General features: G+C 31.5%; 4 protein-coding genes across 10 annotated transcripts in view; 1 reads left to right on the top strand and 3 right to left on the bottom strand.

The window, feature by feature from the left end:
* LOC126748117 (trithorax group protein osa) overlaps window positions 1-1,356 on the bottom strand; it is a 30,600-nt gene extending 29,244 nt beyond the window's left edge. For 2 of the 3 annotated variants that reach the window (XM_050457133.1, XM_050457134.1), the window contains exon 1: window positions 280-1,355. In XM_050457133.1, coding sequence (XP_050313090.1) covers window positions 280-855 — 576 coding nt within the window. In that variant the 5' untranslated portion in view covers window positions 856-1,355. Of the gene's footprint in view, window positions 1-279 lie in introns of all 3 variants that reach the window. The other variant, XM_050457135.1, reaches the window with a different exon arrangement.
* Window positions 1,357-1,891: 535 nt separating this feature from the next.
* On the bottom strand, window positions 1,892-4,912 carry LOC126748250 (solute carrier family 41 member 1-like). Its single transcript, XM_050457349.1, has 8 exons — window positions 4,756-4,912; window positions 4,280-4,452; window positions 4,046-4,225; window positions 3,843-3,987; window positions 3,646-3,792; window positions 3,436-3,586; window positions 3,112-3,317; window positions 1,892-3,056 (listed from the first exon to the last, which is right to left on the bottom strand). The coding sequence occupies exons 1-8, from the start codon at window positions 4,910-4,912 to the stop codon at window positions 2,719-2,721; spliced, it is 1,497 nt and encodes a 498-aa protein (XP_050313306.1). The 3' UTR covers window positions 1,892-2,718.
* Window positions 4,815-24,107, top strand: LOC126748251 (UDP-xylose and UDP-N-acetylglucosamine transporter). 3 transcript variants are annotated; one of them, XM_050457352.1, is made up of 6 exons: window positions 4,815-4,957; window positions 22,473-22,619; window positions 22,673-22,889; window positions 22,945-23,082; window positions 23,147-23,353; window positions 23,420-24,107. In XM_050457352.1, the coding sequence occupies exons 2-6, from the start codon at window positions 22,537-22,539 to the stop codon at window positions 23,819-23,821; spliced, it is 1,047 nt and encodes a 348-aa protein (XP_050313309.1). In that variant the 5' UTR covers window positions 4,815-4,957; window positions 22,473-22,536; the 3' UTR covers window positions 23,822-24,107. The 3 variants fall into 3 exon arrangements, with proteins under 3 accessions (XP_050313309.1, XP_050313308.1, XP_050313307.1); XM_050457351.1 differs by lacking the exon at window positions 4,815-4,957 and adding an exon at window positions 22,182-22,344; XM_050457350.1 differs by lacking the exon at window positions 4,815-4,957 and adding an exon at window positions 22,254-22,422.
* LOC126748249 (neuroglian) lies at window positions 12,416-21,856 on the bottom strand. Of its 3 annotated transcripts, XM_050457347.1 has the most exons (10): window positions 21,538-21,855; window positions 19,687-19,780; window positions 18,149-19,624; window positions 17,055-18,041; window positions 16,592-16,999; window positions 16,243-16,539; window positions 15,858-16,176; window positions 15,549-15,652; window positions 15,326-15,427; window positions 12,416-14,846 (listed from the first exon to the last, which is right to left on the bottom strand). In XM_050457347.1, the coding sequence occupies exons 2-9, from the start codon at window positions 19,754-19,756 to the stop codon at window positions 15,333-15,335; spliced, it is 3,756 nt and encodes a 1,251-aa protein (XP_050313304.1). In that variant the 5' UTR covers window positions 19,757-19,780; window positions 21,538-21,855; the 3' UTR covers window positions 12,416-14,846; window positions 15,326-15,332. The 3 variants fall into 3 exon arrangements, with proteins under 3 accessions (XP_050313304.1, XP_050313303.1, XP_050313305.1); XM_050457346.1 differs by lacking the exon at window positions 15,326-15,427 and having other exon boundaries at window positions 21,538-21,856; XM_050457348.1 differs by lacking the exons at window positions 15,326-15,427; window positions 15,549-15,652 and having other exon boundaries at window positions 21,538-21,856.
* Window positions 24,108-24,181: the final 74 nt, after the last annotated feature.

Below are 24,181 nucleotides of genomic sequence, written 5' to 3'. Positions count from 1 at the left end.
AAAAATGTTTGGCAAATGCAACAAGTCAGCTGATTGAATAATAAGTGGGAGGCATGTAATCACATATTAGAGCAAGTTCAAGGTCATTATTTCCTTGATTAACAAACATAAGATTTTTATTGGATTATTAGGAAGGTGTTGTTTATAAACATAATAAAATAATATAATCAGTTTATATGTAAAGAAGAATTGGAATTTAGTTAATCATATCCCTACAAAGTGCAATTAGAAAACATGCTGTATTTCCTAAGATTCTTGAAACAATTTTGAATAACTTACAGTTTGTTGTCTATATGGACCAGAGGGAGGAGCTGGTCCGGATCCATAACTTTGTGGATGTTTTTGTGGTGGCCACTGATTATAATGGTGCTCGGGATGTCCATAATTGTTTTGGTAGCGATTGGGCACAGGGTTTGGGTTTTGCAATAGTTGATTAAGGGTCGGCGTGGGGCCGGAAGGCGGTTGCGACAATTGCGGCGGAGGCGGTGGGGCGCCCGGTACAAAACGGTGTTGCGGTGGCGGCGGCAATTGTTTAGGGGGGCCCCCGCCTCCGAACGGCGGTTGTTGCCTGGGCCCGAACGCGTGATCCGGCGGTCCCGAGGTACTACCGTACGGAAAAGGCGCGTAACCACCACCAGGTGACGGTTGTTCTACTGAAGGGGGCCCAGATGGAGCGTTATTGTCCGAAACGTTGTAAGCGTTCGAATCTGATGGCTGGCAGCCCTGACCACCGGCACCGGCGGCTCCCGAAGACGGTTGTTCTGTATCACCATCTAAAGCCCCATTTGGTCCCGCGCCGGCGGTCGGTGGGCCCTGACCGGCGGCGCTCGGTCCATCCTGACGGTATTGACTCATTTTTGTGGCGAGCTTTTGCTGCCGCCGGTCTTTTTTAGCCTTTGTATTGTCGTTGCCAACACCCCGCCGTTATAATCAACAACGGATGCTTTTTCACATTTTCTGAAACTTTAATACACTGTGGTCCTTGCAAACACATGCTAAAATTATTAATCAATTCACTCGTTCACTTCATATGCTCCTAAAAAATAACACTTAACGTCACTTTTCGTATTTTCTAAAACGATAGCCACATCTGACACAACTTTATTCGTATATACTTCAATAACACGAATGGAGGTTATAGCGTTTATGGGTAAAAGTCCGCTTCCTACGCTGTCGCTTTGTGAGGAAACCACTTCGCTAATAATATATTTTAACAGTTTCTTTTTACCCTAGACCCCGTAAAAACAAATTCTACGAAGAATACGTACATTTTTGACCATTTTTATGGCCGATATTCCTGAAAAAGTCGTAAAATTTATAGAACTATTTTTCCTTTAGCAAGGACTTTCAGCTAAAAGACACTACGAACCTAGCGGCGGATTATTGAAACTTGACTTTGTTGACATCGTGTCAATTTACCACTACTTCAAACTTCAAATATATTTTCAGTGTTGCCAACTCAATAATAAAACAAAAATACCTTGAATACGTTGAGGGCTCTCCTTATTAGTTAGTAACTTGAATTACCATTTATAGTTTTTGGTTTTTAATTAGGGTTAAAGAGACTTTATTTGCTCATTTGCATGTCCAGGTGCCCAGACGTTGAATAAACTTTATTTCTAAAATAGTGTGGATTTTTATTTGCATAGTTGGTTGCAAACGTAAGTCTAGTTGGAATTCCATCAGTGTTGCCAAGTTCGGGTCTTAAAATACTTTTAAACATGGAGTAAATTAAATTGCTAGGATGGTACTATGGTCGTACTTAGTTTCTATTTTTGTAACCTAAGTGAGACCAAAATGTAAAAAATCGAAACTAACTTTTTATAATAATGTAAAACGCCTTTTTAAGACGTTTTAAACTAAATATTTCGCATAGGAATTAAAACAACAATTTAATGTAAAATAATTTTATTTATTACCTATTATAACACTTATCTAATTTTTTGCAATATGAAAATATTAATAGTTTAGCTACTTCTCAGTAAACACAGCCAATTACTTTTTTAAACTTTTAAATAAGATCAGCTAGTACAACAATAAAAATAACTATTATCTAAAAGCGACAACATTTAATACACAACAACAATTAGTGTAGAATAATTAAGGAATCATTTATCTTACTTTCTTTGCTTCATTTAGACAGGCTTACCAGACTTGTGCCAAAATCCAACTTTTCAAAAATATTTATTTTATAATACTTATTTGTGGTTAAACTATTCTGTCCTAAATAATATCCCCAGCACTATAATACTAATTTTAAAACCTAACTATAACCTAAATTGAAAATGTCTATTCATTAAAACATATACAAGTACGAATTAGTAAAAAAAACAATAAATAAGAAAGCATTTTTTAAATAGTCATAAATGGCTTAGGTATACTGAATTATTTTTCATTTTGACGTCATTTTTGAAAGGGCTTTTGAAAATATAGAAAACTTTTGAACCTAAGAACAATACTATTGCTAATCTTTGTTACTGCATCATTGATACACTCAAATTTTTAGTCTTCCACTTGCACAGTAGTACAAATAACTGGTTGGCTGTTATATAGCATGGTTAGACCATCAAATCACATAATATCTGCAGCAGTAAAGTTCAAAATAAGTATCTAGCACTTAACTATATACAACTATAAAATAAACTATTTACTTCTTACCAAATAAACCAACCTACAACAACCACTTTAATTGAAATTCATAAAAATTCTATCAAAACTTCACTCTGACGAACTGTCATACTCCCAATTTAAACTTTTTAATAAAACGAAAGCACTCAACAGGAGAGTACTACCCAACAAATCACCTAAAGCAGTCAAATAAGGAATAGCTGAGTTATCAGGATCTATTTTCATTTTCCACATGGTGTGGACCATCAAGTGGGCAGTATAGAGAAGGATCATCAATTGAATTAGACTAACGCTAAGGTATGCTAACACAAAAGGAAATTTTGCAGTGAGTTGTCCATCATTGGAAATTAGATCTGCTGCTAAAACAAATACTACCTGACCAGGAACTGACATTGCCAGGAGAAGCCTTGCTGTTTTGGCTGGAAACACTAAAAAAAAACACATTTCAAACATATGGTTTATCAGTAAAAGTGTGTATCGTACCTCCAGAAAGTAGAGCCGTCCATGGAGCCACCCATTGTTTTGTGTGAGGAGGAATTACTCCTTTGATGGATGTTTTATGGAGCATAGTTGAGGTTCTGCTGGCTTGAACTGAGACTAAGTTGCCACCAATGCCATTGATAATAGGCTGAAAAGTTACATATCCTGGAAATTGGTTTACTGCTTGATCCAGTACTAAACCACCAGTTCTGAAAAAAGATTAAAGAACACTTAATTCAGCATGAAGAAATCTAAACAGACTATTTTATAAGGAATATGGCTATAAAGACCATAAAAAAATATTCATTATATATTAGTAGTACCCACCCACTAATGAATAATGCAGACAAAACTGGTGTCCATCCCCTGTACAGCACATTCTTTGTATAATCATTTTTCCGTACAATAAAAACCCAGCCTGGTAATAGGAACAATAAAAATACTGCTAGTATAATAAACATCACCCACTGATGATGCTCTAAATAATAATATAATGTTAATAAAAATGTTGCAATTTGTTAAATTTCTTATGTTTACCATGTATGTTAAAAAGTAATCTAGCCCAACTAGATAACACTAAAAGAGAGACAACATCACCAATGCTAGCTGCCAATGGTGTTGCTAAATTATCTGGATTGAGCTTGATACGGTGAGAGATAAATATCACTGTTATAAGTACGAAATCTAAAAGAAAATTATTTAGATTAAAAAACTATATAAAATTAAAAACATACCCAAAGTAAAACAGGACAAAGTGGCAGTTAATACTGAGGAGGCTGTTACAAGATAGGCGTGACTCCACCTAAAATGCCCATTCAATACTACAGAAGCACCAATTGCAAATACTGATACTATGCAAGAAGCCACTATTGCTTGGATCTAAAACAAAATAGGGATTAGTTCATATTACTTGATGTTTTTTTGCTAAGTTACTTACTTGTACTAGTCCAATATTGCCAATAATCATCTTAAAAACTTCTTTTTTTCCTTTCATATTGCCCAAATTTGCTTGTGTAGAAAGCCTGGATGCTAAGCACATGTCCAAATTTCCCTTAAGTCCCAAAAGAGCAGGTACCAACACATAAAGAGCACGCACTTCTTTAAAAACTTTGTATTCCTGAAATTTGTCATGATACATGTATCGAATATTTTAGTTAATTGCAAAACTTACTTCTACTTTTCCAAGCACTACTCCCGCCCCTATAGTTCCAACACCTGCTATCATAAATGGAATGAATATTTGAATTCCTACCGAGTACCATTTTTCTTTTTTTAGAATTTCTTTGGTTTCACTTGCTGAACATAGGACTGAGTCTAGGGATTTTCCTTTATCTACATCAACACCTATAAAAAAAATAATCCTTTTTAGACTCAACATAATAAATGTATTGATAAACATGACAAAATCCATTTAACTTCACCAAATTGTCACCGAAAATAGTAATTATTCACCAATGTGTCAGTAAAATTTAATGGCGCTCTCTTTTACGTATTAGTTCAACTACAGTAAAGGTTCCGCTGACATTTTACAGTTAATCTAGTTATTTAAAAATATTTAAATTATTGTTTTTTTATTAATACTATGAAGTGAAAGTGTCTTTAGTCAGTTTAAAGTTTCATACATATTCTAACAATAAGAATTCTTACCGTTTTTCTCTGCATTTTTAAAATTAAATTCTGGTGACAAACTTATCACAGTCATGGTGGTTAATTGGTTAGGGTCAGAACTGTCAGATTTCTGGTAAAAATATTGAGAATTGACCGTCTCTGTTGAACTGTACTTCTCTGGATTTTCAACAGTCATGTCTGAAATAAATTACGTCCCTGCTGTAATATTATTGTTACGCCAGTAAGTAATTTAATGAACCTTTGCAATATCGTATGCTATTTCCTTGCCATCGCATCAAAAAAAAAAAAAAAAATCTTGCTATTAAAAATAAAATGCTATTAAAAGGAAATAACTTACATTTTTGTCCTAAGATACAATCACATTAAAAAAATTTAACCATGGTTTATATTACTTTTAGTTCTTCAGCATATGTATTCACTGTTTCTTACATCCTTAATAACGGTTGGTAAAAAGTGAAATCAATTCTTTAGTTAGATGAATTAGTCTGGGTCTAGCCTTAGGCGGTTAAAAGTAATTGTTGACCCTCGAGATTCAATTACAAATTTGTCCATTTTTTGCTAAGCCATTAATAAATGTGTATGTGTAACCCACCAGAGTTTTATTAAGAATAATGAGCTCAGGTGCACAAAAAACTAGATTTGACAATATTAATTTAAAACATTTGCAGGTTATGCCAATTAATTTTATTTATATACCCTGCATCTTAAAATGGTAAGTATCGATAATATAATTTTTTCTAAAATATTCCATTCTAATTAACCTTATGAAATGTCTTTGCTGTTATTACCTTTATTAACTGGCCGGTAATGACATCAACAAGTTTACAGTTAATTACAAAAATGGTCGTTTTTTACTGACCATTCCACTTTATTAAACAGTCTATTATCTAATAGATTTTAGGTATTACAAGAAATTTAACGAGGTAGCAAAGTATGGACCTAAAAGATTATTAAACAGAAAACCAGAATTTTGTTTTAGATTTTGATGTAAAAGTTCACATTCTATCTTAAAAAAAAAGTGTTCTAATTCACTTATATAGTTTAGTACTTACTTGAATTAGGTTAGGCTGGATTCCTCCCAAAATGTCAGCTGACGTGATACTTTTTGCCAGAATTTTTATTGACCTCCTGGGAACAGGGCTATTGCCATACATAGGTCGTAAGCTGCAATTAATGGTGAGAAAAAAATATTACTTTTGACCTTTGATTGATTTTTATTTAAAGAAAATCGGAAGTCTAATTAATTTCAATAAATCGCCATCAATTGATCATCGCCCCTACGAATATCAGCAGATCAGATAAAACATTTTGAGAGAAAAAAAAATACCGATATTTCTACGAATATATTTTTGTATCTATTGCGAAATTTCTACCTGAGTAAGAAGTTTGAAGCACACTTATTTTAAGTGTTTGGAAATATCTAACAGGATTTTGAAAAGCACAGTATGTGATAAAATGCAAATATTTTTCATTTTTCAACATCACTTAAAAAATTGTTTATTATAATTAAGTAATTAGGTAGGTCGACGTTTAAAAACCATCAAATGACGTAAACAGCATTTTTTTCCATATTGATGTTTCTTTTGTTGCAGGAAACTATTTTAATTGTTATAAGGAGCGCATATGGCTTTTTGGGATAATTTTGTTTTTTTAATTAGATAATAACTATATACGCGTGTGATTACCGGGATAATGAAAATGAGTAGCAACGCATGTAATTTCTTTAGTAAAATGCAATTGTTCTTTTAAATGTTTGTTGCTCATTCTATAGGTGTAATTTTGTTGAGAAACTATAAATTTATAAAAATTTTAGTTTAATATTTAATTATTCCAAAATGATATCTATATGTGGGTAAATAAAATAAATTATTAAACCATAAATTATACTTGACAAATTGAAGTTACAAATGATAATAAATAATATTTTACTAATGCATCAATAAGTCTACTGGAATTCCCCTCATGGTTTCATCATAATTCTCCCCGAAAAAAAGATAACCAATAGTAAACAGAATGTTGTGCCTTAAATATTATTAAAAAGGCAATAAGAGAAATCTGATCCAGTTGAATGAATATGAAACTTTAAGTTCGTAAAAAAAGTCAAAGCTTAAACCGGGTTTTGAAATACATTGAGTAATATGCAATTGAAATAAAAATTAACGATTGTGAGATTTATGTTATTGGTAACAATTTTTAATAGGAGTTTTAAATATTATATAAAAAAATATATAATAACGAATTGTTATTACATGCTATATGAAATTACACAACATACAATATATGTAAATCAGTTAGTCAGCTAAACAGCTTAAACATCGCTTTAAAGCAATAACAACAAATGTACATACATCACAGACACAAAGATCATTGAAGATGTGAAGCGGAAATAGTGAATTGAAAACACGAAATGCACTCCAGAACAAGAATTTTAGTCACCAAATGAAAAATGAAATACATCTGATCTAGACGTCTTTTGAAATCAATACTTGCCACGCAGGCGCTTAGATGCACGATTTAATGCTTAACCCTTTTAGGTGGTTAGTAACTTCTTTATTTTAAATAGCGTATAAAAACTAAAGGTCTTCTTATGCACTCTCAAAGTAGTATTTAAGAATTAATTGGCTCAAGCCAATCAATATCGAGAATCGTTTGACATAGTTCATATTATAGACGATGTTTCACCCCGTGATAGATGATTATCCTTCATTGTACTGATAAACTTAAATTTATTACATATTGGATTAAAGGCTTAAAAAGTTGATGAACAAAAGTTAACTTTCATTTTAATTGATTTAGAATGTTAAACCAAGGTGGATATTTAAGATCTCCTTGTTTAAATCTGGTTGTTATTTTAAAAATTAATTTTATTAATAAAATTTATTTAAGACTCAACTATATCATGTTAATTTTATAGAATATAATGCAAGTGTTATAAAGAACTGAAATAAAGAAAAAAATCTTGACTCTCTTTTCTTGAATACTTTTTTTAAAAAAGTTCAACGGTAGAAAACTTTCTCAAGAAACTAAACTATGCTCTGTAACAACCTCATTTATACTATTTATGTTATATAGTAGCTGGATCGATTAATAAGATTCATGAATGAATAAAAATATTGTTATAATTTAGTAAAAAGTAATTTTGAAAAATTTGACATGAAATGAACGAAATTATGCTTGATAAATTATAAATAATTTCGTATTTTCCTGCCATTTAAACAGTTTCCGATAATATATCTGATGCGAACGAATTAATAACAGACCACGTATGAATTTATAGTACTGCGATGGAATTTTTTTAATATTATATATTACTTAAGTTTACATTTTATATTTCATTAGGTATTTCTGTGAAAAATTAAATTTTTCCTATGGTTATAGGTATAAACGGTTTTAAAAAGTTGCTTTGGGCTCTTGCATCAGTTTTTTATTATTATTTATTTACAATACAATAAGAAATACATAATACATCAGACCTCGCTTTTATAATTAATAATGTTTGGTATTACCGAATGAGATTAAATTTTTTCAATATTATTGCACTCTTTTTGTCGGCTAATGATCAACCAAATAAAGAGGATTAAAGGAGATTCACTTGTTATCTTTTATGCAGTCATGAAAAGGGAAATCTGAGAAAATTATTGAGAGTATCCAATTTTAATTTTTAAACAATGGGTAGCATATTATGTAAAATTGTTAATGAGAAAATGTACTTAGTACTGATTGACATTATCGGATGAAATAAAAAAAAAGCGGAAAAATTTGAAATATTTATTACTTACATAGAAATGGATAATTTGCAACAAAAATAATATAAGTGTCAAGTTATGTTTATTTGAGCGAGACGATATTTTTGCAATAATGTTAAATTTTTAAATAAATGCATACTATTTCGTCGGAGGTCTCACTAACAATAATAAAGGAAACGTTACAACAATCACCTATACTATTATAAACATTTTAGTCATTACAGGGACGGAACGACTTTATTTAGAATTATGCGATATTAAATATTTCGATTGTTTTAAATTTTTAATTAAAAATAAAAGTGCTACAGGTGTTGACGAAAATTTCTAAAAAAGCAATTTATAAGTAGGAGGAATTAATGTGAATATGCTTGCTGATATTTTTGTTGAGATCGTAATATGCTATTATATACCAAATAATAACAATTTGATTTCAAATGAAAATATATTGTAATTTGAAAATCCATTTCAGTTTTAAGTAAGTATTATGATATTAATTTAATTTTTGTTCGTTTTAAAAAAAAATATGTATTATCACAACAATTTTAATAAAATATTGTATCTTACCTATAAATTGTCATACATTGTTTTAACTTATATTCAAACACGTGCAATATTTCATAACGGAACGAATTAAAAATTGAAATTTTACTTTAAAAATAAAAATCATTATTTAATGCTTGATAGTCGCGATAGAAAAACCTTTTTCGCTACTGTAATACAATACTTATGTGATAATACAGCTGACCGTTAATCAAAATACGTGCCTTCAATTAAATTTTTTTAATTACTGACAGATACCCACAATTTTTTTTCGTAAATATTTATCGGGTTTTTCACAAAGTAGTGGAAAAATATAAATTCAAACAACAAAAACCAGGAGTTGAAGGTGAATTATGAATCGATTTTTTAAATATGGAGAGGGGATAAATATGATATCGTTCATAGATTATAGATGTGAAATATGATAAAAAAGATTATTATTATTAATTAATAGATAACCATTTATTCATTGAATGTACAAAACAATTTTGTGAGAATATTTTGAGTGATTTAGCCAACTTTGCAATTTTAACTTATAACACGTTTTCCCAATCACATTACAATATTATAAATCTAGTCTTATCAGAGAATAACTTGCTGTTTCTTAATGTTCATCTTATTTTCAATGTTACCCGATATTATTGTTACCAAATGATTTCAGATGTATAATAATCGCCTGGAAATCATAAAAATTGCTTTGTCGTGTAAATTTCTTGCAACTGAAAAATATGTTGTTTTGTCTAACGTTTGTAAAACACTCTTTGTGTAATTAAGTATTGGGTCAACATATTTGTGACTGCATGAAATACGTAATTCTTGACAGCTTATCTATTTATGATAATCAACCTATGGATCTAAGTACAAGAGCATCAGAGCATCGAGTATTAAGAAGTTACCCTTGTTTCGTCTTTTATCTATTCAAGATCATAATTGCCGGTAAACGTTGAAATGTTACATGACCATTCAGTTTTCTAATTATAGATAAAAAAATATATTTATATATATAATTTAAATTTTAAAAAAATTACATAATTATTTTTTTATAAGTGTAAAAATTTATAAAGAATACAAAAAAAAAATAATTAAAATCAGTTGTCATTTATTGACATTTTTGCGGTTTATTACAAACAAAAAGGTGTTTAGTTAAGGTAAATTCAAAGATAGACTACCCACTTAAAAGTACAACTTAAATCAATTAAGTAATTTTATTTTATTCTAATAACGGGCATTACGCAGTATCGCTAATAAAAAACAAGTATGCACTTGATGATATCTTTAGTAACATTATTTATTTTTAAGATAATTTACTAGCCAAATACTTTAAAATAAATATAATTTTTATATTTTAATGCGTCTTAAATTAAAATTATGTTGTCATTGTTTCTGTTATATATTTAAAAAAAAAAACAAATTAACAATGTAATGTAAAAAAGTATTTATCAGTTAAGATTTACACTTAAATAAAGGTATGCATTTAAAACAATTTTTTTTAAAACATTTACATGCACTAACAACTTTATCATGCAAAACCCTTGCCAAATGATTGTAATTAAAAAAAAAATATATTTTGTTAAAAGTTTTCAAATTTTTCTTAAAGATGGAAGAACTTAGGTGTAATAAAAATCAAAAAACTTACGGTTAGCGGGAAAAAAAAATCACTTTCAAACAAAAAATGCAATGAATCGACGCTTTTGATTGGTGCACGTTTCGAAAATGTCAAACTAAACCCAAACATGTGTCAAATCAGATTCAATTCACTTCACTTCACTCCCGGCCACCGGCCAACCAGATGAAAATTGTCTTTTAAACACTTCACGTGAATTATTTTTATTCTCGAACGGGGACCATTGATGACGAACTGATTAAAATACAGAGCCGGGTTAAGTAACTAAGTTACTGATTTCCTATTTATGTATGAATATTATTGTTACCTTGTGCAGTACCAATATCGTACTGATTCTGTGTATATGGTACACGGTCTTTATATATATAGTACCTCATCTTTGAATAGTTTTTTCGTACAAAAATACATTGTTACATTTTTTTGTTTATTTATTTTTAACGTGATTGATTGTTTGTTTCAGGATTGGTGGATTTGATCTCTTTATTCTGAGTAAAAAGTATATATTTTTTAATAATAAAGTTGCTTAACAGAAGTTTTCTTTTATATAGTCAATGGAAATGCCAGATTAAAGATATTAATCTACAATATTTGTATGTAAAAGTTGCGGTATATTTTGGTTCGAAATACGAGTGAGCATTTTTAGTTAAATTTGAAAAGAAAAACAAATTTTGCCATTCAAGTGGACTAAACTCGTAATAGCTGACAAATTGATAAAATTAATTTGATTATACCATAATATTTAAAAATTAATTTGTCGGTTATGTAGTAAGAGAACGCGGTGATCTATTATAATGTACCTATTGTTTCTATGATAATTTTTATTTATGGCGGTCAATAAAATTTAAGCATCACTTGCCGTTGGTCTTGATGACAAGAAACGACCAGGAAAGTCCCCATCACAATGAGGTTTTTACAGAATATTGTCTTTCCCGGTTTCTTTAAAATGCGTTGCACGACATAAGTTTTAATAAAATAATTGGAATAAGTATTTTTTTATGCCATATGAAAAATTGTGACGAATTTATTCAAATATCGTTTGGATAACTCAAGTGGCCCAGTCCTATTGCAAATTACATATTTCTTTTAAGTAATACATAATTATCAAGTAGATAACTGAAATTACAGTTTAATTAAAATATAATTTTATTTTCGTGGTAGATGAGTACATGAGTTCTTTTAATATTGTTATCTTATGAAACGTTTTCAAGCGATATAAAATCTTTATCTTATTACAATTGTTTTAATTTAGGTTTTGAGAAATTTTTGAAATCTGTTTCTTGTAAGTAAGGTGACCCTGAAAAACACATCCACACGATTATAAATGAGAACTAGTAATTTATAAATGCCGATACAAAAATCTATATTTGACTGGTTTTCCTTTTTTTAAATATATAAACATTATATGCATTTAAATTTATCTTAAACGCATAAACATGGTAAATAAATTGCAAAAAATCTATTAAAAGTATTACAGCGCGATTAGTTTCGCTCTTGCTCACAATTACTCTCTTACTAAACAATAATTTTTATAAAAACATTTCTTTGCCCGATATTAAGCAAAAAGTTCAATAGCACATAAACATTTTAAGGACAAACTAATATAATGTGAAATTTATATAACGTGGAAGTGTGCAAGACTTTTTTATGTACAGTTATTTCCGATTGATTCGGTATACTTCTTATACCAGTTCAATTTAATTTAAACTCTTTTGTTTATAAACTATTGTCGTTTGAAAAGTTATGAAATCGAAAAAATGAAACAAAAACGTTATTTAAATTATTATATTAGTGCACAAAAGAACAAATATCTTTGAAATCATCTGCTTAAAAAAAAATCTAAATTACGAAACTTATTATCGAAAAAAAATCATTGTCATAACGTTATAAATATCAAAATAATCACGAAGCGTCGAGGGCAAGAGAAGTTGCTTAGCAATGGATGTGTTTAAAAAAAAATCTCGCTCAACGTACTTCAATACAAAAATAAATAGCTTATCAAAAGAAAAAAATCATATCTGTACAGTACAAATTAAACTAGCCGCATCTCAGGCGCGACTTTTAGCAGAACCCGTAATTTGTACAAGACAATAAAAAAATAATCCTAAATATATTTCGTAATAGTAAAGCAGATATTTTTAAATTTCTACTTGATTAGAAATATTCGAAATCTTACCTAATACCCAACAGTGCATTGATCCGACGATTACCTTATCAAAACAGTGCATACGTAAAAAAAAACAAAGAAAAAATTACCTTTACGTACAAAAAGCTGACATATCTAATATTTATAATATATATATATATATTTATTTATATAAATGTTTAATAAAGAAGCTCGCTCATAAATGTCAAGGATAATTGACCAATTTTCTGGGTCAATATATTTTTTGAGTGTTGAAAAACACTCGTAATAGGATATTAATTTGCAGGCAAAAGCTATTTTTTTTTTCAATTTTCACAATTTATTTAACAAAAAAGCCTCAAAGTAAAACTAAACTAAAACTTTTGCTCACAAATTAAGTAGCCTTTAAAACATAGCCATGTATCAATTTCAGCTAGGGCTATGATCGACATATACTTGTTTCTTAATTAGCAACCGGTGAATCTGATAAACTTCTCACTCATTGGGTCATTCACTAATTAAGGCCGCCCTTCTGTGTTTTACGATGTTCTAGAAGGATGATACATAATTTATAACCGGAATAAAATAATTTTAAGCATGACACTAGAACAAAACAAAGCAAATGATAGTACTGATGACCAAATCGATTTATTAGCAGTTCAACATAAACATCGAAAAGTGAAAAGAACCATTCAATTGCGTTGTTTTGTTCCAATGTTAATTAACACAGAACAGCAGCTGCATAAATATGGAGAGAAACACGTTAACAAGCAACAGTATGCAACAAATATATAATCACTAAAATAGCACCGTCCCTTAATGTATCCAAAAATTGACACAACTCCGACAACTTGAGTTTGGCTTTATAATATTCAGAAAAATAGCTTTTTTAAAATTTTTACGTATTAGGTTTTTCGCCACCTAAAGCGCAAAACAGAGATAGAGAGAGCAAAGGCCACTTAAGAATATTATTAACGAACGCAAAATATACATATTATTATATAAATTACCAAAATGAGATTTTAGTTAATCGAGAATGATCCGGTTTAAAATTGAAACATTTCAAAGGTTGTTTGAAGAGCCAAAAATGTACCCTGTGATGTTAGATGAATATTTGGGACATCCAAGGACTAATTTAAAGAAACAGTTGCTTGGCAGTCATAGCATGCATCAATGAACGTATCAAGCAGTCTCTACAAATATATTGATGTTGAACCAAAATAAAAAGTGAGATTTCAGTCTTAAAAAAGTTGTGCTGGTGCATGTGACTGCTTGAAACTGTACTTTCTCATTGATATGAATTAACTGATTTAAATTAAAGGCAGTGATTTAAAATATACACCAACATAATTGAAGTCTTGGTTGCCCTTAATGACTAAAAATCAATGTCTTCATAGTATTAAAAGCATTATTACCTTAGGGGACCTACAAATATAATACAAAGGAATAAGCTCGAGTAACAAAACTATTACAATTTAAAAGATCATACTAGTCAATATTTTAAACTGCAACGAACAACAAAACATTATATACTATACAATATATTAAACTCATATTTTGATTCGTGATAAATAATTAAAGGGAAATGGACGAATTGCCGCGGTGACAAAACCACAAATTAAATAAATTTCTAGCACGCTACCATAGTAGAATCAAAATATTATATAAGATATCCTAAAAGGAATGTAAGTGAGGACTCTGATAATTTTTGTAACTGAAATATAGGCCAAAATAGATGTTTCATTAGAAATTGCTTTTGCATGAATAGATTTTTCGCTCTCCCCCCTTACACTCCTTAACCTAATAGTTCAAAAGCGCATTTTAAATAAATTCATGTTTTGATCATTGCTGCATAAGTAACGTTTGATTTTTGACTGATTAACACACAAGATCTAAAATCCGCTTTTGAAGCCAAATTATAAATAATAACACCACAATAAAAGTTACAAGGAAATATTCGTTTAAACGTATGTTGCCATGGCGCTGCTGGTGGTTCCTGGTGCGCCAGCAGGACTGATTTGCTTCATGTTACTAGGTACGTACTGACCGATGAATGAGCCATCTTCAGTGAAGCGACCTGAAAGTCATTGATGATGTTAAAATTTATACAAATGACATAAGTACTAAACTGGAGTTGATTTATCCAAGATTTTGTTTGTCATATTATTATTTATGTCCTAATATTTTTTATAACAATAAAATATATTTAATAATAAAACTACTCGCACCACTATAATTTTACTATTTGTTTTAAAATAATACCTATAACAACCACAACCTTAAGTAAAATTATTTTACGTAATTATTTGATTCCGTATAATGAGCTGTAAATGTAAAATGTAAACCGATGCGAAATTTTACTTTTTATTAGTAACCTCTATAGGAAGTTTTTATACAAAATGTCCTAACCAAAAAAGAGAACTAACTGTAATAAAATAATAGATAATATTACAGGACTGAATGTACAAAAACTTCTTTGAATTTAGTAATTAAGGGTTAGCACATGGAAATAAAGCAAACCAAATCAACAAAAAAAAAAAAAAAAAAAAATCTTACACAATAATTATACCAGCGTCGCCAACCCTTGTGACGTTGTTTCGCCTTGACCTTTTCTCCGGCCATATTGGCCAATAAAGGAACCGTCCTCGTTCATACCCTCTACAGAAATTCGAAAAAAAATTGGACAACACGAACAAAAAAACCCAAAATTGCATTATTAAAAAACTAATTAATAAAACATATAAACTGCCCCAATAGAAAAGTTCTACTCTAAACTCACCTGTATCTCCATCTCCGTACTCAGCCATTGAGTCAGTGTCACTTTCAGGACCGACTTTATGCTCACTGCTCATCGAGGCTCGTCCATGAGATTTAGTGTCCAACCTAAACACGTTAATGCGATGTTAATTTTTCACAAAGCGGCGCTGTAACTGACATTTTCACATCAACAAAGGACAACGATATTTTCCTGGTTCTCCTGATGTAAAAATATCCTTACAAACTGACTAGAATGGTGTCTAGTCAAAACAAATAGCTTTGCTAACAAACAACAAAAAACATAACATCAAAAACCACTGAAATGACTTACGGTTGAGAATACTCGTGGAAATTGCCACCTTCTTCCGGATAATCACGTCGGCCATTTTGTTGTTCTCGTTCGTGTACTGCGTACTTTCCTCCTCGGTTTCGCTTAACGATACACACAATGATCAGCACCAAGAGTAGAAATACGATCGCCAACATCATTCCAATGAACCAACCAGCGGTGGCGACCGCTTCCTTAGCGCTGCTACTAATAATGGGGCTGTCGTTTGTGTATACGTCTTGAGGGTCGCTGTCTATTTCGTACTCGCCATCCACTGAGACCACAATCATTTCATATGTTTCACCATTTTCTAGGCCATCAACTGAGGAAGAAAGAAAGGGTGTTCGACAACTCAACAATACACAAAACAAAAGAAAAAGTCACTCACCATCCATAAAGTCCTCATTTTTTTCTGGAGGAGTCTTCAAATACCCAGATTCACCCCTTTTCTTATATTTAACATAAAAGTGTGATCCAGGATTACCATGTTCGTTGGGCAACCAAGTCACCCTAACAGAAGAAGCAGGTTTACCGGGATCCCTCAAAGGTTCCCATCTAAATGATGGTTTATCTGGTTGCATGAACCTTTGAGACCTGGTCTCAGCTTCTAGGAAGTACTCTTTGGACGCTCCAGCTGCTGTTGTCGCGGTCAAAAATATTCGATATTTTGTCTCTGGTTTTAACCCTATAAGCGACAAAGTTAATCAAATTTATTTGTGCCATTAATTTCAACTTACCAGCCAGTTTTGCAGTTAATCTGTTTGGATCATTGATTTGCGGAGTCCTCGGAATTTTCGCCCCAGATTTCGTGCCATCAACTTGAGCATAATAAATGTTATATCCAGTCAAAATTCCGTTTGGTCTAGTTGGTTTTCGCCATCTTAAAATAAAGGCAGACTGTCCCAATTTTATCGGGGGATCCATAGTGATATCACCAGGTACACCCTCCGGAGTTCGGAAACTTAAGGTTTCACTAGGTGGCCCGTTGTACTTTTTATTAAAAGCGTAAACTTGGGCATAGTTTTGAGTAAACGGCACCAGGGTATAAATTAGAGCTCTTGTCATTTTGCCTTGAACTTGGATCTCGTTGAAATTTTGAGGAGCCTCGTCTGTCCACGTTCGGATTTTGTAACCTTGGAAATTACCTACAAAAAATTAAATCTTTATAATATATTTAATCATTATTTAAGATTTCTTTACCTCTAACTGATTCTAATGGCACAGGTTGCCAACTGAATAAAGCATTGGTGCCACTCATTACTCCCAAATTTGTAAAGTTCTTTGGTGCTTCTAATGGCACGTCCTCTCCAGAATAACCAATAACCTCCTGGGGTGAAACATCTGCTTCTCCTATATCGTTGACCGCCAATACTTTGATAACATATCTCTGGAACGAGTTCTGATCCGGAATCAATAATTCTTTGACTGTCCAATCGCTGATTTCGTGTGGAGATTCGAAATCTTTCCCCGGAATATCCCGTTTGTAATAAACACGATATTTGAATCCTGGACCAGCGTGCTCAATTTGTGGCATAGGATTCCAAGATATCACTAGATTGTCTGGGGCAGTTCCTTCGCCTTTAACATTGTCTGGATTTTTATGAGGCACAGATGGAGGAGTAGTGCAGACATCTGAATGCGGTGAAGGTAAAGATTTTCCAATTTTATTTACTGCTATCACACGAAAAGTGTAATTTGCCCAAGGATTCATTGGAACTGTATAGCTAGTGTCGACAGCTGGTACTTCATTATAAGCGATCTTCCATGTGTCTGGGGTAAAGCTGGTATTATATTCGATAATATAATAAGAAATAGGTGCCCTATTGTCACCTTTTGGTAGCCACTGGACAGTAGCGTCCATTGTATTACATTCAACGGTAATATCTCCAGGAGCGTTAGGGACATCTTGGACTATCAATTGGGCCGATGCCGAGGCTTCGTCTAATTCAGTTCTAGCAAGGCAAGTGTAATTGCCAGAATCCAATTCGATGGTTTTGGTGATAATTAAAGAATAATCGCTGGATTTTACAAATCGCGGGTCGGCATCGTAATCTATCGGTTCCCCATGTTTCAGCCATATTATATCAAGATCTAGTGATTCATCTGTATGTGCTTTACAGCGAAAAGTTGCTCGCGTACCCGATTCCACTTCGTAGTCTTCTGGGCCATCCGTTATTACCGTATGAGCTGAAAATATGAGAAGATAGATTTACTAAATTATTAAAAAACAATACGCCTTGAAAAAGTGACATTTATATAGAATACATTTGATAGTTCACTGATAAAATTCTTACCTTTCACTTCTAATTTAGCGCTCGCACTCGTCTGCCCATGTTTATTCTTCGCAAAACAAGTGTAGTTTCCTCGATCACCAAACTGGATATCATTAATAAGCAAATCTCCGCTATCCTGAACCTTAAATCTTCCTCCAGTCAACTCTTGTCCATTATGAATCCATTTTATGGTTGGCTTAGGGGCACCCATAACTTTACAAGTCAAATTAATACTTTGATTATCCACTACATCAGTGTCTCTCGGTGCTTCAGTAATTTCTGGTGACAAAGCTTGAACGTTAACATAAACGTCTTTGTATACGTAACCCAAAGAGTTTGTTGCGTTGCAACCGTAATTCGCAGTGTCGTTTTTCGTGAGACGTTCGATGATTAGTCGCCCGTGTTCGATTCTTCTTCGATCGTTTTTAGGAGCTTTTTCGATCGGCATCCCGTTGTAAATCCATTTTATTTCTGGTTCTGGAACGCCACCGGCTACACAACGGAATTCAACCGTTTCATCTTCCGCTGCTATTTTTACTTCAGGTTCTTCAATAAAGTATGGAAGGGCCAATACATCCAGATTAATAGAGTAAGATTTCAATTCGCCAACTCCATTACTAACTTCACAAGTGTATGTTCCCTTATCCTCAAAGTCCACCATTTTTATAATAAGTGACTTCCCGTAGTGTCCCTGTGTTATTCTGTCCATAGATCGGATCGGTTTGCCGTCTTTGTACCATACTGTTTGTGGTAACGGCGTTCCTCCAAATATACAAAATAATTCAATCTTCTTTCCTCTATGTCCAACCTCATTCTTTCTGCTGACATATTGTTGTGTAGGTGGTACTTTGTTTAAAGTAGCAGACACCCCAGCAGGAACAACATTTAGCAAAACCCGATTTCCATACTTGTATTCATGTTGGATCGCACTAGTAGCGGCGCAAGCATACATGAACCCGTCAGAAGCATCTGCCATTGTCAAATTGGAAAACCAAAGGTTCCCTTCAGGATCTAAGGTCATTCTAGAAGAATTAATAGTCTTTAATGCGCCGTTTGAGTATAATAAGATCCAGTGGACTTCTGGTTTTGGCCAACCAGTTGGAGGTTCACAAGTTAAACTGGCAGGCTCACCTTCAACACCCTGGACGTTCGCCGGTTGAGCATGTTTAAACGAGTTAAGCTCAGCTTTTCTCATGAACACAGAATTGGAAGTAGCCGTGCCATATTCGTTTTGAGCGAAACATTGGTACTGGCCAATATCGACCTCAGCTGGTCTGGAAATAGCCAAAGTACCACGACCTGTTTGTTGTGAGATACGGTCGTCATATGCTTGCCAGTCGAATTTTTTACCGTTTTTCATCCAATAGTATTTGGGTGCTGGTTCTCCTTGTGCCTCACATTCAATGTAAAATGGGATGTTGTTCTCTCCATTTTTCTCTACTTGAAATAAAACTTCGTCGGTGGGAGGTTGTTTCACTATAAGTGGTGGTGAAGGAACTAAAAATTTTTATAAATTAATAACTAATATTAAAAAGGTTTTTGTCATCATGAGCACATACCTTCTCGAGCAGTACAACAATTACTAAAATAAGCTAGGAACAAAAGAAGGAAGCAACCTGCAGCCTTCATATTTCGTATTTCTTCTTGCTAGATCTGAAAATAAGTTTAGGGAAAATTGATTTTCTAATTTAATAACTTTCAATTGTAATTTATTGGTATTAAAAGTGGATTGCTGCTAAAAGTAAAATGTTTTCCCTTTCTACAAAACAGATATACATTATTCAATTTGTTCCTAGAAATATGTTAATGACATCATTCAACAGGAGCTGAGATTGTAAACTTTCTTTTAAAAATCTTAGTTGGCAAAAAAAGTTTTTCTTTTTACACATAATTAAATAAAGAAATGAGTTCAATCAACTTGTAATAAACTAATTATGTTATTACTAAAGATTACTAATTAATAAGATTACTAAATCTTTAAATGACATATAAGCATTTCACTGGAAAAGAATAGATTACATCTTCAGTTTTTATTTGTCAATCCTGAAATAAGAACAATGAGAGTGGAGACTTGTCTGGTAATTAATTAATAAAATAATTAGGAAAAGCAGAAAAATACTTTTATTAATAATGTCATGTTAATATTAAGTAGAAAAAAATATTGTTATTTAATTAATCATCATGATAAAAATATAACTTAAAATAGGAAAGAATAAAACGATTCTTATACTGTTTATTTTATTCACTGATAAATAAATAAGAGTTGGTCATCATGAAATAATGCAAATGGAATGAATCACCAATTATTGGGATGAGAAAAAGGGCCAAAAAAGTCATGCATCTTGACCTTAATTCCAATTTTAGCCAACAGTTTCCTTAAGTCATTTAAAATTCCACCTGAAATATGTAAGAAAACAACTGGTTTTGGATTTTAAATAAGAATGACCTCATTCATACACAATATCAAAACTAAATAAATTTAAGTGTGACATCATATCTATTTATGTTTCATAGTTGTCAATGGATTTTAATTTTTGATACTACTATTTTACAAACGTGCAATGTCTTATTCAGATTTGGATTTAAAAAAATCAATAAAAGCCTTTTCGGGTATTATTGATTTGTATGAAATTCCAGGCAGACTTATAAAGGCTATTCGCCTATGAAAATGAGAAAAAAACAATTAAGTTAACCTTTAATTGTACAAGCAACTTTTATGTCTGAATAATTGCATTAATTTCCATAGTCTTTTTTTAAGGAAAATGAAGTTTATATGTTTTTGCATATTAATACAGAATGCAACCAGGTTTTTTATTCATAGGAATGTTAAGTTGTGTGTTTTTCACTAGGAACATAAAATAAGAAAATAGTTTAGTTTCCTTAACCAATATTCTATTTTGCAGTTTAGTTACCAAGGAGGCTGCTAAAGACTTGTACAAAATCATCTGCCAAAATAGAATATTGGTAGACGGAACTATTAAATTTTTAACAAAGTTTAGAAAAGATACAAAATATTCATTTAAATTAATTATAATTCTTAACAGGGACAAGTCATATCCATTTAATACAAATTAACATACATTCACCAACAACAAAATGTAGCTATTTGTATGATGCTTTAAGTTCTGATTGAATGTGGCCATAATTTTAATTTAAATAGCATATTACCAAGTCTGTAAAGTTTAAATTTAATATAATACATTGTAATAAATATAATTAATAATTCCTTAAATTGCCTTAAGCTATTTATAGACTTGATCAATAGATATTCACAAAATTTAAATGCCAACCACTGATTCTGACAGTAGCAAAACGGTGTATGTACCTAGGTGTAGCCTGTAGGTAAAACAACAGGGAGTTTATTGATTAAAGATATGAAAAACCTCATAAATGTAATAGATAAGACTTACCGAAAATATAATCAGCCTAATTTAAACAAGAAACACAAGCATTATAACGATTATTCATTCGGTAATGTACTGCCGCAGAGTGAACAGATGCACAAAAGAAAATAGGTGCGCCTTGTTTGGTTTCGTCACCATTAAATCATCGTTCTTCGGTTTCTGTTTTTACACTTCTCCGCTAATTTATTACTAATATTTAGGATAAATTAAATTGGTACTGATGTATCGGAGTTAATATTATTTCACTAGAAAATAATATGTTATTGTTTTTATTAAATAGTTTCGTTTCGGTAGGCGTGGTAATGAACAGTTAAATTTCCATTAAATGAGCAGCGACCATGACAGATTCCTCACTCCTGTCGCTTGTCATCGATTTTTCCATATATAACACGTGACTGATTGTTCGCCCATTGATTACTCATCACGTGACTGCTGAAAATTTGGGATTGGCAAAAAATAATGAATGATAGATGGCTCTGATTCTGCGAAATAAACCCTCCAACGTTGTGAAATATTTACCAGAAAACAATCAATAAACAACCAAAAGATGGTTTTGGTTGTGTTGGAGTTTCCTATCCTTGTAATAGACTTCCTTATTTGCTCCTCATATCTCAGTACATCATTTGTCAATAATTTGCGATTTTAAACATGCAACTGAACTGTCAACGGAGTGTTTAAATAAAACCTAACCCAAAATTATGTTTGTGTAAATAGTAAATTGATGAAAAAAGTTATTTAGGTGGTGGGATACGGCGGATGGCTCAAGGATCAAGGTTCTTTAGGAAAATCTTGATTGTCTTATCCTAGTGATTGGTAATTTATCTTTTGATTTCATTTTTAATAATAGATTTGAAGGTACAAGATTAGATTAGACTGATTAGAGAAGTTTTGGCAAGTTAAGTGGCCTTATAGTTAATTGTGTTTAACATTATTTTTTGTAGGTTCCTATTAGTTAATTATTAACTAGTAAGTCAGTATTATTTAAAGAGCTTTTAACACACAAAAATGAATTCCAAGGCATACCTCGCCATATTTATGGTGATTTTGGGCTGTATGTTGAATAATGTCTTTCTCGAATATATTATTAAGTAAGTATAGTTCTTGCTACTGTCGGTTGATTTAATAAAATTTTTATTTGTAGGTTGGACCCAGGCTCTGGCCACTTAATAACAGCTTTACAGTTCTTATTCATCGCTCTCCATGGATTAATTTTCACTTCAAAATTTGGCACTGTAAAGCCCAAGGTTCCTTTTAAGGAATATCTGAAGCTAGTAGCATTTTTTTTTGCAACAAGCGTCATTAACAACTGGGCTTTCGCCTTCCATATACCAGTTCCTTTGCATTTTATTTTTAGAGCCGTAAGTTAAATAAGGGATATGTTTATTATTATTTTTAAACCCTTAATGATTGTAGGGTTCTCTAATTGCTAATATGCTTATGGGCATTTTAATTTTGAAAAGAAAATATACCATTGAAAAGTATTTATCTGTATTTATGATTACTACTGGCATTGTTATTTGTACATTGTATTCTTCAAAAGAGGTTGGCAAGGTAACTAACCACTAGTTTTAGTCTCATTTTTGATATTTCATTGTTTTTGTTTTTACAATTTCAGTGCACTGACTGTGATAATGTTTCTGGCAATCAAGAATCAATAGGTTCATCAGAAGAAAATGAAGTAGATGCAAGTAAAATATTTTGGTGGGTTATTGGTATAGTTTTGTTGACTGGAGCACTGCTTCTTTCTGCTAGAATGGGAATTTATCAAGAGACATTGTATAAAAAATTTGGCAAACATCCTGAAGAAGCCTTGTTTTATACAGTAAGAAAACTGTAGTATTTAGTTCATTTTATATCAATTTTTTAAAAATGTGTATGTTTCTTTTAGCATCTGTATTCTCTTCCTGGCTTCTTCTTATATTCAAGTAGTATAATGGAACACATAGCAGTTGCTTCTAGCAGTGAGCCAATCCAAATACCATTTACCAGTCTGGTATTACCACTAATATGGATTTATTTATTATTGAATGTCGTGACACAATACATGTGTATCAGCTCAGTATATGTACTAACAACCGAATGTACATCTTTAACAGTAACTTTAGTTTTAACACTTAGAAAATTTTTATCACTAGTGTTCAGTATTGTATATTTTCAAAATCCATTTACTATTGCTCATTGGTTTGGTACAATTTTGGTGTTTGGTGGAACTTTACTTTTCGCTGAAGTACCACACAGGATGATGGCTAGTTTGAGAACTAAACCAAAAACAGACAAGAAGACTAATTGATGATTGTTTGGTTGATTTGTTAATTTGAGGAAAGTTGATTATTAATTATTAATTTTATGTACCATTGTATAAAGTAATTTAATTCTGATTTTTTTTCCTTAAATCATAAAAATATAAGTAAAATCTTTCCTCAAAGCATTTCAGAGTCAATTTGTAAAGGCTAGTCTGACCAAATAGTATAATTGCAGAGATTTTTAAATGTTGTTAGCTTGACGTTATGTTATTTTTTAATACATACGTAATTTAATTTGTTTCCTGTTAAATGATAAATAAAATTTGATAGAAATACTGTTGTTTTAATAACTTACAGTAAATGTTCTTTTAATTGAAATAAATTTAAAAAAAAATTATGCTACTACT

This window comes from Anthonomus grandis, chromosome 22 (genome assembly GCF_022605725.1).
Source record: "Anthonomus grandis grandis chromosome 22, icAntGran1.3, whole genome shotgun sequence".
Taxonomy (NCBI): domain Eukaryota; kingdom Metazoa; phylum Arthropoda; class Insecta; order Coleoptera; family Curculionidae; genus Anthonomus; species Anthonomus grandis.
This window is presented reverse-complemented; position numbering and strand designations above follow the sequence as displayed.